General features: G+C 42.8%; 1 protein-coding gene across 6 annotated transcripts in view; it reads left to right on the forward strand.

The window, feature by feature from the left end:
• magi1b (membrane associated guanylate kinase, WW and PDZ domain containing 1b) overlaps window positions 1-16,341 on the forward strand; it is a 500,813-nt gene that overhangs the window by 416,527 nt on the left and 67,945 nt on the right. For all 6 annotated transcript variants that reach the window (XM_070895208.1, XM_070895210.1, XM_070895209.1 and 3 more), the window contains 4 exons: window positions 316-398; window positions 772-861; window positions 1,371-1,553; window positions 2,245-2,880. In XM_070895208.1, the coding sequence (XP_070751309.1) occupies window positions 316-398; window positions 772-861; window positions 1,371-1,553; window positions 2,245-2,880 (992 nt within the window). The remainder of the gene's footprint in view (window positions 1-315; window positions 399-771; window positions 862-1,370; window positions 1,554-2,244; window positions 2,881-16,341) is intronic.

Here is a 16,341-nt window from a genome sequence, read left to right on the forward strand (position 1 = left end):
ACATTATATATATATATACATGTATACATAGATTTATATTTGTTTAGATTGTTTATGGTATTCGGTGTTCTATCATATTTTACCGGCAACGTGAATTTGTTAATATGAATGGTACATGGTTGATGCAAATGCAACATAAATTTTGATTTCTCTGGGGATATGTGTTTTTTCTTAAGGAGGATTTATTAAGGAATAAATGCATAATATATATTTATCTGTCAGCTTCTGAATTTGCTACAGGGATGCTGATACAAAATTAAAAACTCATTCCCAGAGCTAGTTTGTATCCTAACACAACGCTGTCTCTCTCATTAGTCACATCAATAGGAAAACACAGTATGAGAATCCTGTTGCTGAGGCCAAACGCAAAAAGCAACGTGAACAACAACAAGCAGAAGGTGAGTTGTGAATTCTGACTGGCGCATCACTCAGAAGATATAATGAGGAAAATGTGCAATCAGATAACTTCTCTCACAAGACATCGGCACTGAACACATCTGCTCAATCATCAGCATGGCATAATATAGGTTACGTACTGTACCTGGGCTTGGCAAGAAAACTATCCCGATTATAGAGTGATTGGTAAATTTAATGCTCATCACCATAATGAAGAAAAATAATACAGACCATTTCAAACAGTGGAAATGATTTCTTATTGTTAAGGCAATGATTCCTTAAATAGTCATTGAAAGCAAACTTGGGTTGAGGCCATTGTTGAAGTAGATCATCCACTGAAATAATACTTTGAATTCATTTTTCTCACCTCTCCAGAGTGGACGGAGCAACAAGCATCTCCTGGTCCCAAAGCTCCTAGCTACATGCAGAATAGTCAGGAGTCTTTCAGAGAAACCCCAGCACAAGGTATATATGCTTCGGCATAAGCATGTATAATTTACAATCTGAAAACAACTGAACTCTATCATAAAAATTAAAGGGAAAACAGTAGATAAAGCTCTGAAGGTTCATTTGTTGAGGGATTTTGAGAGTGGGATTGGTTGGGGCAGGGTTTATGTGTTTATTTGCTATAAAGTCACAAGAATCCTGTTCCTTGTAGAGTAACAGCACAACATTCAAATTGCCAACTGCAATAAGAAAGGTTTTAAAAGCCATTTTAAGTCAACACTACCTTGCCAAAGCAAATTAATAATCCTTAACTGAGATATAATTTGGATGGTGTGCACAATAGTAACATCCTTATTAATTGAGCTGACAGTTAACTTCAAATCAAATAGAAGTTTCTGAAATCATTCTTCGCTGATTTCAACACGTTTAAAATGTTCAACAAAGGTACAATTTCTCTAGTTCATTCCTAGCTGGAAGGCTGACACTGAACAAAAACTATTTCATTTGCAATTCATTTCTATGAACAGGCAAGCCCTTCTTTACAAGAAACCCTGCAGAGCTGAAGGGGCAGTTCATCAACACCAAACTGAAGAAGAGCACCCGAGGATTTGGATTTACTGTTGTTGGCGGTGATGAACCTGATGAATTTCTACAGATTAAAAGTTTAGTCCTTGATGGACCTGCAGCACTGGATGGCAAAATGGAGACAGGTACCAAATGAGCAGAACCATTCTCGACAGCGAGTTGGGCCGATCCATGATGCAGATGTCTCCATGACAACCTCTGGCCAACCTCTGTGGGATAAGGACCAGGACTGGGTCTTCCACTTTTTCCCTTCTCTCTTGAAGTGTTTTGCTCCACTGTGAAGCTGCACTCCATTTATCTGCTAAGATGAGAATCAACAGGGAAGTTTGAATGCAAGTCATTGCTGAAATTCGAGCTTGTGATCCACTACGCCACCCAGCCTAGTGCAGCCTCCATTACCACCAGGGTCACTGCTCTTCAGTGTGGCTGAATAAATCAAATTGTGCTGTTATTAAATGGAATTTTGTGGATCGCATTCTATGATTCTGCCTGTTTCTAATTCGGTTTATGTTGACTGAAAAGTCAAATTCCAGGATTCTGGGGTCTCCCTTGAAAACCACAAACCACTGGCCTTGATTGTAGTCTGGTTGTTTCTCTTGACTTTTAAGTTATTGGTTACATTCAGTATACCTACCCTTGGTACTCACCAGTATTCAATTGCTGCCATTGTCAAAATGTTATGCAAATTGTTTAAAAAAAAATTGCATTGCACAACACCATTTGTGAATTAAGTATGTAATTGTGAAGGTAATGTGCATAAATGAAGTAACTTACGATGCATTAATGTGACTAATCTCTTCTAATTTTCTCTTTTAGGTGATGTGATAGTAAGTGTAAACAGCAGTTGTGTGCTGGGGTATACCCATGCTCAAGTTGTGAAAATCTTCCAGTCTATTCCAATTGGTGCAACAGTGGATCTTGAACTTTGCCGGGGTTATCCTCTGCCATTTGATCCAGATGATCCGAATACTAGTTTGGTGACATCAGTTGCTATTTCAGATAAAGAGCCAATTATTGTCAATGGCCAAGAAAACTATGACTCCCTTTCAAGCCACAGTAGCCAAACAGCTCCTGCAAATGGGAATGGAGTGAAAGACCAGAGACCATATAGTCCATCATCTGGTGATGTTTCATCAAATGGATCCCATGCAAGCTATCCCAATGATAACGTCTCCTTGGCTTCCTCTATAGCAACTCAGCCTGAACTTATAACTGTTCATATAGTAAAAGGCCCAATGGGTTTTGGTTTTACCATAGCAGACAGCCCTGGAGGTGGTGGCCAAAGAGTTAAACAAATTGTGGATGGTCCACGTTGCCGCGGCCTGAAAGAAGGGGATCTCCTACTAGAAGTCAACAAGAAGAATGTCCAGAACCTAACCCATAATCAAGTAGTTGATACACTGTTAGAATGTCCCAAGGGAAGTGAGGTGACGCTCCTGGTTCAGCGAGGAGGTGAGTTTTGAATCTACATTCTGACGATTTTAGATATGTATGAAACTTTTCAATAAAAGTTACATGTTGTGAAGCCCATTCCCTCCTAGCAATCATTCTCTAGTCCCTGCAGTCCATAAACACAAATATATTTTGTATAGTTATATAATCGACATGATCAATCATCTTTATTGCTTTAGGAAACATTCTTGTTAGATCTCTTAATTCCCAATGAAATACAAACTCCGGTTGTAGATTTAATGTAACTTTATTCTGGCAGCAGCAACAAGCTTCTGGCTTTAAGCCAGGCCTTTGTCCTTCTGAGACCACATGGCCAAAATGGCTGTACTTATACCTGGTTCAATTTACAGAAAAGAACTCGCCTTCTTTGACTTTATTGGCTCAATTAATAGTCTGTTAACCTTTAATTGGCTCGCTACCCAAAGGTCCTAAAATGTCAAGTTGATTGATGACTTAATGCAATGTGGTCTGTGTTTTCTCAAAACTACAGCCGGGCTGCAGAGCTTGAATTCTCTTATCAATCCCCCCTTTGATTCTTTCGCAAACTGAATCATAAAACATCAGGTATCACTGGTTAAACATGCTAAAAAATAATTTCATGCATATTAATAGAGTTTCCTTCTAAAATGTGTTGATGTATTTCACCACATGTCCGGACTAGTAGCTTCCACACAAATTTACACTAACCCGAGTTCTATTGTGGCCACAATGGAAGTCTGGTTTTAGGAGGTTAATTAACCTTATTCCAATTTAATCCAAATCAGTGTCTTAATTCAACCAGTAAACAGCCTTCCCTTAAGCATAACATACCCCTGTGCTGTGTACAGACGGTCTGCTGGGACAGCAGCTATAGCCGCCTGGTCGCAACAACATTTAATCAACATAAACAAACAATATAAAAGTAAAATAATTACAATGAATAGAATTAAGCCTTCCACCAATGAAGTTCCTATTGAACCTAGCCATTCAGTGGCTCCGCTCCACAAAGTGAATGATGGGGGTTGCTTAAGTTTTTCTACCTCCTTTTGGATATGCTCCGCTAAGTGGGGAATTTCTTCGGAGCTATCTGGGATATATGTGCAACACTCAGTTCCGAGTAGGTGCAAGTACCTCTCTTTTCAGCCAGGATGTAATCAGGGGCCAGTCTATTCTGTAGGGCTACTGTGCGGATTGCTACCATTTCTGCATTGATTTTAACTCGGGCCTCTGAGGTATCATTGGCTACCCGTTCCACAACGGATGCCATGTTAATGGATTCCCTTGCCAGTCTGGCGGTCCCATACCTGGGGATCAGAATGGCAAAGAACCTCCCTGTTTCTGTGATAGCTCTCTTAGGACGGTGTAAATGTTCCGACAGTGACTTTATATGATACATATAAGGCACAATGTAGGTTAAATAGCAGGATCCCGTCCAATTCTGGGGCAGCCAAGGGTAGGCCTTGTGGCCACATACCCAATAGATGCCATTATAGGAAATAGGCTGTTTCTTTGTCATCAACACTCCGGGGCCTGTCCAGGCTTTTCCATCTGTTTTATTCAGAATCCCTGTTGCGTTATAAACTCCCATATCGGCCCAGTTTGGACGGTTCCGTGGCTTGATTACATTATAATTCCGGGAGCAGTTACTATAACCCATATTTTGGCCTCCTTTGATGTTTCTAATCAGACAGACCGATTCCCCCGGTCTTCCTATTCCCGTTGTATTAGTGATAACAAAAAATGGGGGCCGTTTGGAATTATTGCAGCACGGTTGGTATCCCCTTTCAAAGGTAGTCAGGTTGTAACCTGCTGACTTCCATTTACGTGCCCAGTTTTCTGTATCCTGAAACGCATTGCCTGTTTTGTTTTGATTAATTATCCACTCAGCCATTTCCGAGATATTCAAGGGAACTCGCCTCAAGGGAATCCCTCCCTTTGAGTGAATAGGAATATGCACACATACCCAACAACTATAAATGTTACCTTGTTTGGCATAAATGTATGACATATATAAAAAGGTATTTACATATAATTCCCTTGCTACCCTCTTATTTCCCTTTGGTGTAGAGGGTCGGCTAGTAAGAAGTAGGCCTATGCCTATGCCTAGAATACCTACAGTCAGTAATACAGTAAATTTATACATTTTGGCAAAAAGTAATTGTCCTTATTAGATTTCAGCTTCAGTTACGGGTGCTCGTTTAACGTGTGAAGCGTGGATCCAGGCTTTCTTTCCTTGGACTTTAACAGCTGCCTGGGTGGTCAATAACACTTGATAAGGTCCCTCCCACTTGGCACCCAAAGAAAGGTTCTTTATGCAACTTTTTCACATACACCTAGACTCCCGGGATGATGTCGTGTCCTCCTTCGGGTGGATTACCCCAAGCTGCCGATACCTGTCGGGAAACAGAACTAATAGCATTGGTTAGGTTCTGACAGTATGATAACAGTGTCACTCATTAAGTGAACATCAGCTTTCCTTAAATCAATAGTTCCTGGCAGGACATGGGTCTTCCTGTTATAATTTCAAATGGGCTTAGACCTGTAGTTCTGTTCGGGGTTGCCCTAATGCTACATAGCACTATTGGTAGTGCCTGGGGCCATGGTGTTCCTTCTTAGTGATATTTGGCAAGCTGTTGTTTCAGAGTTCGATTCATTCGCTCTACTTGTCCTGATGATTGTGGATGAGAAGGACAGTGTAAATCCCACGTAATGTTCAGTAACCTATAGACTTCTTGGCAGACAGCACATGTGAAGTGTGTTCCCTGATCTGAGTCAATGCTACTCGGGATCCCCATCGGGGAATGTAATCCTTACACAAGACCTTTGCAGTGTGATTGGCTGTGGCTCTTTTAGTTGGGACAGCTTCTACCCATCTAGAGAATCTGTCGACCATGACAAGAATGTTAGTGTATCCTTGGCATGAGGAAGAGATATATAATCAACCTGCAGATGCTGGAATGGTCCGACAGGGGCAGGGGGCCTCAGTTGGGGCATTACCGTGATGTGTCCAGAATTATTTTTCTGGCAGACCACACAGAGGTCTACTATCAGCTGGGCATGTTTTTTAAATCCCCGACCCCACCAGCTTTTCTGGAACCGTGCCGTCATCTGTTGTGAGGCCAGGTGTCCCCACGAGTGGATCTGTTGGGCTAAAAAAGGCATAAGCGCTTGTGGCGCGACTGGCTTGTCGGTAACTCTTTATCTCCAGACACCATCTTCACATAGCTTAATTCCTGCCTCAATCCTTGTCCATTTTTCCTCTCTGGAGCACTCGCCTTGCATTGTTTGAAGGTCTCGTGTCAGAGTCCTGAGTGCTTTCAATCTGCACATCTGTGTTGGTTCTTATGGGGGAGCGCCCTGTGAGGCGGTATCTTTAGCTGCATGGTCGGCTAGGGCATTTCCCTGTGCTTCCGTGATATTTTCCTTGGTATGGGCCTTACACTTCAGGATGGACACTTCCTGAGGTAATTGTATGGCCTCCAGTAAGTCTCGGACTTCTTTTCCATTTCGGATAGGTGTACCAGCAGCAGTGAGGAATCCTCTTTTCCGCCATAACAGACCAAAGTCGTGAGCGACTCCAAAAGCATAACGTGAATCTGTGTAGACATTAGCTGTCTGTCCTTCTGCTATTCGACATGCTTCTGACAGGGCCCGTAACTCGGCCTGTTGTGCTGACATTCCTGAGGGTAAACATCCTTTTGCCACTACCTCATATAAGGTTGTAACTGCCCATCCTGCTTTTCTGGTACCATTGTCAACAAAGGAGGAACCATCTGTAAACAGGATGAGGTCTGGGTTGTGCAGAGGCTCCTCTGCTGCTAAGGCTGCTTCTTCTGTTTCTTTTAAAATCTCCATGCAGTCATGCTCTTCACATTCTCCCCTCTCTTGCTCCCTCGATTCTGACATCGGGAGCATAGTTGTGGCATTAACCGGGCTGGCCCGGACGATATGGAGATTAGGAGCTTCCAAAACTGCTGTCCAGCGGGTCCATCTAGCTGCCGTCACCTGAGACATTCTATTCATAGACAGCAAAGCGTATACGGTGTGGGGACACTTGACAATCAGCTTTTGGTCGAGGACTAGACCCGCAGTGATCATTACCGCTCGACATGTAGCTTCCATGGCCCTTAGGCACTTTCCCCATCCGAGGGCTACCGCATCCAGTTTTGCCGAATAATAGCCAATAGGTTTTTGTCGATCCCCATGTTCTTGTGTCAGTATAGCTGTCATGTATCCTTCTTTCTCATGGACAAACAGGGTAAATGGTTTACCACTGTCGGGGATTCCCAGAGCCGGTGCCGAACACAAAGCCTTTTTCAAACTCAGGAAGGCCTCTTGCTGTTCCTTAGTGAGGGTGATGGCTTCTTTAGAGGCACGTTTCCCCTTTAAGATACCATTCAGTGGCTGAGTGAAGGAGTCAATCCAATTTCTGTTAAAGTTACACAATCTCAAAAAGGACCTTAGTTCCTGAATAGTGGTGGGTTTTTTTAGCAGCCCGAATGGCTGCAGTTCTATCCTGGGTAAGTTCTCTCTTTCCTTGTGAAATCTTTTGTCCCAGGTATACAACCTCTTCTTGGGATATTTGTGCTTTGTCGATGCTGGCTTTATGTCCTTTCAGCCAAAGGTGGTCCAGCAAAGCTCGTAAATCTTGTTCACGCTGTTCTTCCTTGTTTGAAGCTAGCAGGATATCATCTACATATTGGATGACTGGATGACAGGGGAGGTAATTCTCGCAAATAGCTTTGTAAAGCCATGTGGAATACCGTAGGGCTGTTGTGGAAACCCTGCGGTAACCGCGTCCAAGTATACTGTTGTCCTTGGACAGTGAAAGCAAACCACTGTCGAACCTCCGGTGCCAGAGGCACTGACCAAAATCTGTTGGCCATATCTATAACCGAGAAATATTTATGTTCCGGTTTGAGGGCATTAAAAATGGTGGAGGGATCTGCGACCAAAGGAGCTTTTTGATCAATACACCTGGTTAGCTTTCCTATAATCGACAGTCAAACGCCAAGTCTCATTAGATTTCTGTACCGGGCACACGGGGCTATTGGAGGAGCTATGCGTTTTAATAAGCACCCCTTGTTTCTCCAATTGCTGAATAACCGGTAAGATTCCCGCGATGGCAGTTGGACTGATGGGATTCTGTTTAGTGCATGGAGGCTTGGTCCCAGTAAATGATGCAAGCTCCATCTGGAGTAGGCTGCAATCGTTCTTATCTTTTGCCCATATTGGGTGTTCCTTCAATTCTTCTTTCTTCAAAATTCTAATTGAGCATGTCACCCGACCATCCTCGAAATGCAACGATAAATCTACTTGGATTAGAACGTCCATTCCCAAAAGGGGTTGATCTACTGGGCCTGTCCAGACCGGCGTGGTTAGTTCATGTGGACCCAGCCCTATAAGTCCTTTTAATTTCCATTTTATGGCCCCCAACTCCATAGGCTGTACGTGCCCTACCATCCAACGGCAAAAAGTCTCCATATTGTAGGGGTAAGCATGTTAATTCCGCCCCTGTGTCTAAAAGACAGTCCACATCCTTATTGCCCACCCTCACAGTTATATATAGCCCATCTCCCCTCTGTTGTATTAGTGCGAGGAGGGGGGCCAGGGTAGGCTATAATAGTTTTTTGCTATCCCAAGTAACTCCTTCTGTTGTTGTATTGTCAGTCGCTTAAATGCTTCTATGAGGTCGGTATCTTGTGACAAGCCTGGTTTGTTGGCTGAATTGTAACCCTGGCTGCGTCCTTTTTCCCGGCCGCGACCTTGCTGTTTTGCCCTGCACGTCTTGGCCCAGTGACCACCTTTCCCACAATAATGACATTTTCCGGGTAATGTTCCTAAGAACTGTTTATCGGAATCCTGGGATTTCTATCCCATAGCCTGTACAGCTCGGACTTTAGCTCCCATATCCCTATCTAATTGGTTACATCGATCCACCAATGCTGCAAAGGTCGTTCCTCTACCTTCCCAGTCCGGTAACACTACCTTAAACATTTTGGACAATTCTGGCTTTAGACCTGCCACGAAAGCTGCTTTCAGAGGTCCCAACACTTGTTCATCCATTTCCTCATCCGTATTATTCATACCCGAATGTTCTAGCCTCGTGCATCTAAACCGCTCGCCATAATCCAGGACCTCCTCTGTTCCTTTCTGTTGGCAGGCTGCAATTTTTCCCCAGTCTGTCTTTGCTGGACTGAAGGCTTGCAGCCAGTGTTGAATCGCCTCCCGTCCTGCGTTTAATTCTTGCTCATCCTGCCCCATCTTCTACCTTGTCGTGCAATTTTCTTCCTTGTGTTTTTGGCACCATTATGGTCAAAATTTGCACTCCGTCCCAGGGATGAAGTTGATATATATTTCTTAAGCGGTCCAATTGGTCCCACGTTTTTACTCCCCTTTTCTTTGGATTGGGCAATTCCTTGGATCATTTATCAATTTTCTCTGGGTCTGCCGGATCATGAACTAAGTATACACCCTTTTCCTCGTTTTTTTTGGTTCCGCCCTCATCCGTAGTCTTTTATGATTTGACTACAACTCGTCTTTTTTTAAACGGGGCAAAGCGCACCCCTAATTCTTCATCCTCCGACACTGTATCGTCAGAGGATTCAGAATCCGTATCTATTCCTTGGTCGTGTCTTCGGGTTTGCGCTTTTAATTTATCCAAACATGGGTACCCTGGGAATTGACCGATATATTTTCCTTTTCCTATTACTGTCTCCTCACCTAATGATTTTTTCCATTCTTTAATTTCACCTTTAAGATCTTTAACTTCCGCTTCCGATTTTTCAAGTTCAAGTCTTGTCTGTCGCAGCTGTGCACAAACAGCTTGCAATTGGTCCTTTGTACTTGTCAATTCTCGATCATGTTGGGAACGCATTATAATTTCATTCCGCTTTCGGATCTGTCCCATAACAGCTAGGGACCATCTAGTTCGCTCTTTATTTTTCATACGGGTCGTTTTTCCCCAGACCCTTTTAATCTCGTCCAAGGACCATTGTCCTTTGGAGGTACCGTATTTTTGTTTGATCTTAACACAGGTTTTAGATAAGTTGAATTGTTGCTTTATGTATTCTTTCAACTGTTGGAGGATTTCATCTATCGAAACTTCAGGTGGTGCCTGCCCACCTTTAACAGTTGTAGGCAATTCTTTGCTCTTGTCTCCTGCTGCCATAATACTGATTTCTTTACTGGGGTCTCGAGTCGTAGGCTTTCTAGCCGATCAGTAGGTCGGTGATTAATTAACTAACACACCGCCGAAGTTAGACGTCTATGGGATCTCGAGCCGACTATCAACCGGAGGGTTCGCAAACCGGAGGCTTTCGGAATCGTGTAGAAGGAGAGGCGAATTTAGACTTTTGACCGAGGACTTTTATAAAGAGGAGTCCTTGCCTCAGTATGTAGGTCCGATGTCTAAAATTCAGTTTCTTCCCTCAGCGATCGTGTTCGTCACACCAAAATTGTTAGATCTCTTCATTCCCAATGAAATACGAACTCCGGTTGCAGTTTTAATGTAACTTTATTCTGACAGCAGCAACAAGCTTCTGGCTTTAAGCCAGGCCTTTGTCCTTCTGAGACCAGATGGCCAAAATGGTTGTACTTATACCTGGTTCAATTTACGGAAAAGACCTTATTGGCTCAATTAATAGTCTGTTAACTTTTAATTGGCTCGCTACCCAAAGGTCCTAAAATGTCAAGTTGATTGATGACTTAATGCAATGTGGTCTGTGTTTTCTCAAAACTGCAGCCAGGTTGCAGAGCTTGAATTCTCTATCAATTCTGAAGTTGCCCATCCTTTGGAAAAGCTATTCACCTGTACTTTGTAATTTGTATTTATACACCATTTTAGAATGTGGCAGAGCGCTCATTCAATTTAAGATTGCTTTTAGTTAAATCTCTTTACACTTGTACAGGTTTAATAGCTTTTGCTGCATGCTGTTCTTGGGTAGGCTTGTCGCAATGATTGAGCTTGCTGTGGTGCAGTGAGTTTAATCTTCTGATTAACTTTTGACAAAGTGTATAAAACACAATGAAATAATAGGATAATTTAATTTGTGCAGTTTGTGAACACAATAAATTGTTGGGGAGGGGAAGAACTGATGGAAACTTCTGTATGGAAGAGGTGAGAGAAGTCATTAAATGTTTCTACGTTATGAGTTTGATTCATGTCTAGGGCTTAATTGGTGCAACAATACTAAATGGCTCAAATGACTTGAGTTCGATTCGTAAATTGATTGTAACTGCTGTCGTGGCAAAGTATTATTTTGTCCTTGTGATTGAAATAAATTGAACTATAGAAAGCAAGTCATTAATGAAAGTTAAATATGTTAGCTGAAAGAACTAAAGTCTGATAATGGATGAACATTTCACATATTTATTTGACATTCCTTTGTCTACTATATGTCCTCGTAAAAATAGCAGACAGAGAATTGTTAGATGAATATTATTATTTTCAAGAGTAAGTTCCAGTCTTAAATATATATAATACATCCATCTGTATAACTACAGTTCTTGCGTCATGATCGCGTCAGCTATTTCTCTCATTGGTTAAGTGTGTGTACCTCAGGCATTTTTCTGTTTTCGAACAGACTAGTCCTATGACTCACCAATCATACTGCATGGAATTATTTTCCCAAAATTCAATTTTCTCAATCAAATTGCACCAAAAGAACATTTCTCAGATGAGATGTTAAAGCGAGGCCCTCTCAGGTGGACGTAGATCTTCCTGGTGTCCTGACCAATATTTATCCCTCAATCAACATCACAAAAACAGATTATCTGGTCATTATCACACTGCTGTTTGTGGGAGATGCCGTGTTTCCTATATTACAACACAGACTACACTTCAAAAGAACGTAATTGGCTGTAAAGTGCTTTGGGACGTCCTGAGGTTATGAAAGACACTATATAAATGCAAGTGTTTCACGTCTTTCTTTAGATATGCCACCACCTGCTCAATTATAAATCCTTAATATAAATTTGGAACATATAAAAGGGGGGGAAAGTTACAGACTTGCCCATAAACTTACTCATTCCATCTTTTAGTTTTTGAACAATTCCCTCTCTGCTTGTCTGTGCTTTCAGTGCACCTCCACCAGATATCACTGACAGCCTTGACCCCAGGTATACCTTCCTCAGGCAACAGAGAGCAGCTCACAGTACTGACATTTCACAGCTCGGCCTACAGGGAAAAAAAACCTCAAAACATTAAATAGCTCTCTCCACCACATCATCATCCGAAAAAAAAACCCAATCGCACTTATCTGAGGTCGACATTATTTACTCACTGCAGCCGCTACAGGTTGGACCGCCCGCATTCACAGGCAGTCCCAGCTCTACGCAGTGCTACGGATCAGGCGGAGGAAAAACTCGAGCCGGTATCCCAACCAGGGGCATTGCACACCGGCTCGCCTCTTCCGGGCAGTAATGCTCCACGCCTTGCCGAAGCCGGCCCCGAAAATCCCGGTGGGGCTCTAGAAGCTGGCCGCCCGCCCAGAAGAGCTTACCGTCGCCATTGCCACCCCTCCCGGGCGAAAACCGAGGCAGCAGCAAGTCGAAAATCCAACCCTTAAACTTTTTTCCATCAATAACAAATTGGCGTGTGGAAGAGGTCAGCTCTTGTGATGCAATTAAACTTTATCAAACGACAGAATGTAGATTTGGCAAGTAGCCCTTGGTTAGAATTTGAGCAGTTTTAAAACATTTTTGCTTTTGGTAGAACATAGAATAATAGTTATATTGTTGAGAATTAGTGTGGTGAACGGTAGCTCCTTCATTCCAGCTGTGTAGTGTATTAGTTGAGCTTACAAATAATACAATCCTAGTTAGACTTCTGTACAGCTGCAGAAATGAGGCGTTGCATTTTGAATGCAGCTACAAGTCCATTCTCACAAAATATCACTGCTCTTATGCCGTGCTGTTGTATCAAAAATGAACTTGCATGTCTGGAAACATTACTTTTTCTTATATGGTGACTCAGTATTCATAAATGTGCTTTTGTGCTTTTTTCAGTGTAGGTGTACATAAATCTGACCTCTCTAATCTGGATTACAGATATGTTTGGAATGAAATCTCCAAGGATTTGTCTGTTCAGGAACCTGTAACGTTAGGTCACCTTCCCATTACGGTTGAGATACATTGATTGTTGAATAATGCATCGCAGTGTTTCTTTCACATTTGACATGTACCTTACAGTCATCGGATGGTGCTTTTGGTAACATAGCTGCATGTGCTCTCATTTCCAGCAGCAATGAGAGCCATTAGTGTGAATTATTTATTACTGTCTGCTTGCACTTTAGTTCATATATAGACCACTGGATGTTGGTGACAGAATGGGAAGAATGAGTGAAGTAGTGTTACTCATTTCATTTTCGTTAAGTACCAAGATGACGGTTTTCAAGCTAGTTGGCAAGAGATTGATATTGTTTCTCGGGAGATCACAAAGTGGACTCTGAGATTCCAGAGCATTCGGGGGTCTATGTGAGGATCCCAGCAGGACTCCAGGGTCATCAGATTGTTGTTCATTTTGTACAGGTTGTAGCTCTCCAGTCCGGGACGTTCTAGTGTAGAACCAGCCCTGGTCCGGCATCAGTCCTGGCGTAAGTGGCATCCATTGGCAAAAACAATTGTGGCTCCACGTGTTTAACATACATGTGATGCATTTTGGATGACAATCTTGACAGTTTGCCCTGGCCAGCTGGAGGTTTTACACACTGGCTGGTGCCATGGTTTGACACGCACTCCTCACTGCCGAGGCCGCCTCTCCTTGCCTGATTGGCGGCGGGTGCGCTGAAGGCTGCGGCTGCAACTGCAGCGCTGGGCTGAACCGACATTTCCCCCCCGTCCCCCGGTCTCGAGGGGGGAGTTGTGTGTGTGTGTGTCTCGGTGCGAGGAGGCTGCCGTTTCCACCAGTCAGGTTCTGCTCGCAGCTTACACACAGACTGGCGCCGGGAGCAGCATAATGAGTAAGGGTCGTTTTTTTTTGTGTATGCATGTATTTTTTTTGAGGTGTTGGTGTTCATTGAGGTTAGTGGGCTGGGCAAGGAAAGGAAAGGGCAGGTGGCTGACTGAGGTGCCGAAGCTGGGCCGGAGGGTTTAAAAAAATGGAGTGATTCTGGATGACTAAATGCTGCGCAGTAGGCTTCTGTGCAGCGCATGCGCAGAACGCGTCTGGGTCGTTGTCAGCAGCGTTGTCACCAATTGACCTCCCGTGGTTCGGAAAATTCTCTGGTCCGGCACCGGTCAGGTCCCAAGGGTGCCGGACCAGAGAGGTCCAACTGTATTTGTTCTATTAATTTTATTGTTGTATCTGTTTTAAATTAAAATCACAGATAGTGGGTCACAACATTCCATTTCAAATGACATTGAAACTACAGTGTCAGGCTCCAATAGATTTATAATAGGAAACCCCATTTCTAACTATGCTAAAATGTAACGTCATTACCGATAGCTCCTTTAAGTGGCACTGTAATGAGGGTTTTCAACATTAAATATCATGCAACGTTAGCTGTGAAAACAATAACTATCAAATAGAGTCATAGAATCTTTTATGTCCACCTGAGAGGGCAGACTCAGTTTAACGTCTCTTCCAAAAGACAGCATCTCCGACAGTGCTGCACTCCCTCAGTAGTGCACTGAAGTGTCAGCCTAGATTATGTGCTCAAGTCTCTGGAGTGCACTTGAACCCACAACCTTCTGACTCAGAGGCAAGAGTGCTGCCACTCAGCCACAGCTGACATCGGCCTTTAAACCGTTCTATAACATTAAGTTAAAGTTTTTAATTTTTTTAAATATTCTTCCTGATATATTCCATGGATAGCCTCCCACCTAATCTGCCTCTTTTCCAAGGCTCCCAATCTCCCAACCCAGAACGTTAGCCTTATCAGAGCAGTCGGCAGCCCAACTATCCTCTGCTGAACTGTGCCTTTTTGCCCTGAGCCCAAAGTCTCTGTCACTGTTACATGGCCGAACATTCCCTTGTGTGTCTAGCTGCTGCTGTGGCCTTTTTACCCTTCCATTTCTGGGTCCAATGAACCCTCCACCTTCTAACCCTGCTTGATCTGAACACTGCACTTGGTCTTGACTCTCTGTGTACAACTTGGCTGGTACTGATCAAACTTGTTTTCTACAACAATAGCACAATGTTCTGTTTGATAGCTAACACTATCTTTCAAAACTTAGGTCAGCGTCCCTTGGTGTCTCACTATTTTCAGCAGGTTGATGATATTTTTGCAGGAGGTCCCCCATAGAGACTAATGCAAAAACTACTGACCTAGACTAGAGTTTATGCTGCTTACAATACAGCCAATAGACTAACTTAAATGGAAAACATGATTAATGTTAGCTATTATCTCCTTGGCCAGCCTATTTCATTAATGGGAAAACATTTCATTCTTGCATTTACTTTTCTTCCTCATTAAAATGTTTAAGTGCAGCCCACAGAATGGTATATATAATACAAAAAAAATGGATTAATGCTGCTCAGAGGAATTTTTGTTCAAACCTAAATATAATATAATTTGTCAATCATTTAATGCAGTCTTGTATCAGCGAATGTGCTAGAATTTTTTGATAATCTTTCACATTTGACATTTATTTTTAATTACCAGGGACCGAGACTGGGGAATTAGTAATGGGGAACATGGAGATGGCAGAAACTCTGAACAAATATTTTGTAACAGTCTTTACGGTAGAGGACACTAAAAATATTCCAACAGTGGATAGCCAAGGGGCTATAGGGGGGAGGAACTTAACACAATCAAAAATACTAAGGAGGTGGCACTCAGTAACATAATGGGACTAAAGGCAGATAAATCCCCTGGACCTGATGGCTTGCATTCTGTGGTCTTAAGAGAAGTAATGGCAGGGATTGTGGATACGTTGGTTGTACTTTATCAAAATTCCCTGGATTTTGGGGAGGTCCCAGCAGATTGGAAAACTGCAAATGTAACGCCCTTATTTAAAAAAGGAGGCAGACAAAAAGCAGGAAACTATAGACCAGTTAGCCTAACATCTGTGGTTGGGAAAATGTTGGAGTCCATTATTAAAGAAGCAGTAGCAGGACATTTGGAAGAGTAAAATTTGGTCAGGCAGAGTCAGCATGGATTCATGAAGGGGAAGTCATGTTTGACAAATTTGCTGGAGTTCTTTGAGGATGTAACGAACAGGGTGGATAAAGGGGAACCAGTGGATATGGTGTATTTGGACTTCCAGAAGGCATTTGACAAGGTGCCACATAAAAGGTTACTGCACAAGATAAAAGTTCACGGGGTTGGGGGTAATATATTAGCACGGATAGAGGATTGGCTAACTACAGAGAACAGAGAGTCGGGATAAATGGTTCATTCTCTGGTTGGCAACCAGTAACTAGTGGGGTGCTGCAGGGATCAGTGCTGGGACCCCAAATATTTTTAATTTATATTAATGACTTGGAAGAAGGGACTGACGTAGCCAAATTTGCTGATGATACAAAGATGGGAGGAAAAG

Source organism: Pristiophorus japonicus, chromosome 12 (assembly GCF_044704955.1).
Source record: "Pristiophorus japonicus isolate sPriJap1 chromosome 12, sPriJap1.hap1, whole genome shotgun sequence".
Classification (NCBI taxonomy): Eukaryota; Metazoa; Chordata; class Chondrichthyes; family Pristiophoridae; genus Pristiophorus; species Pristiophorus japonicus.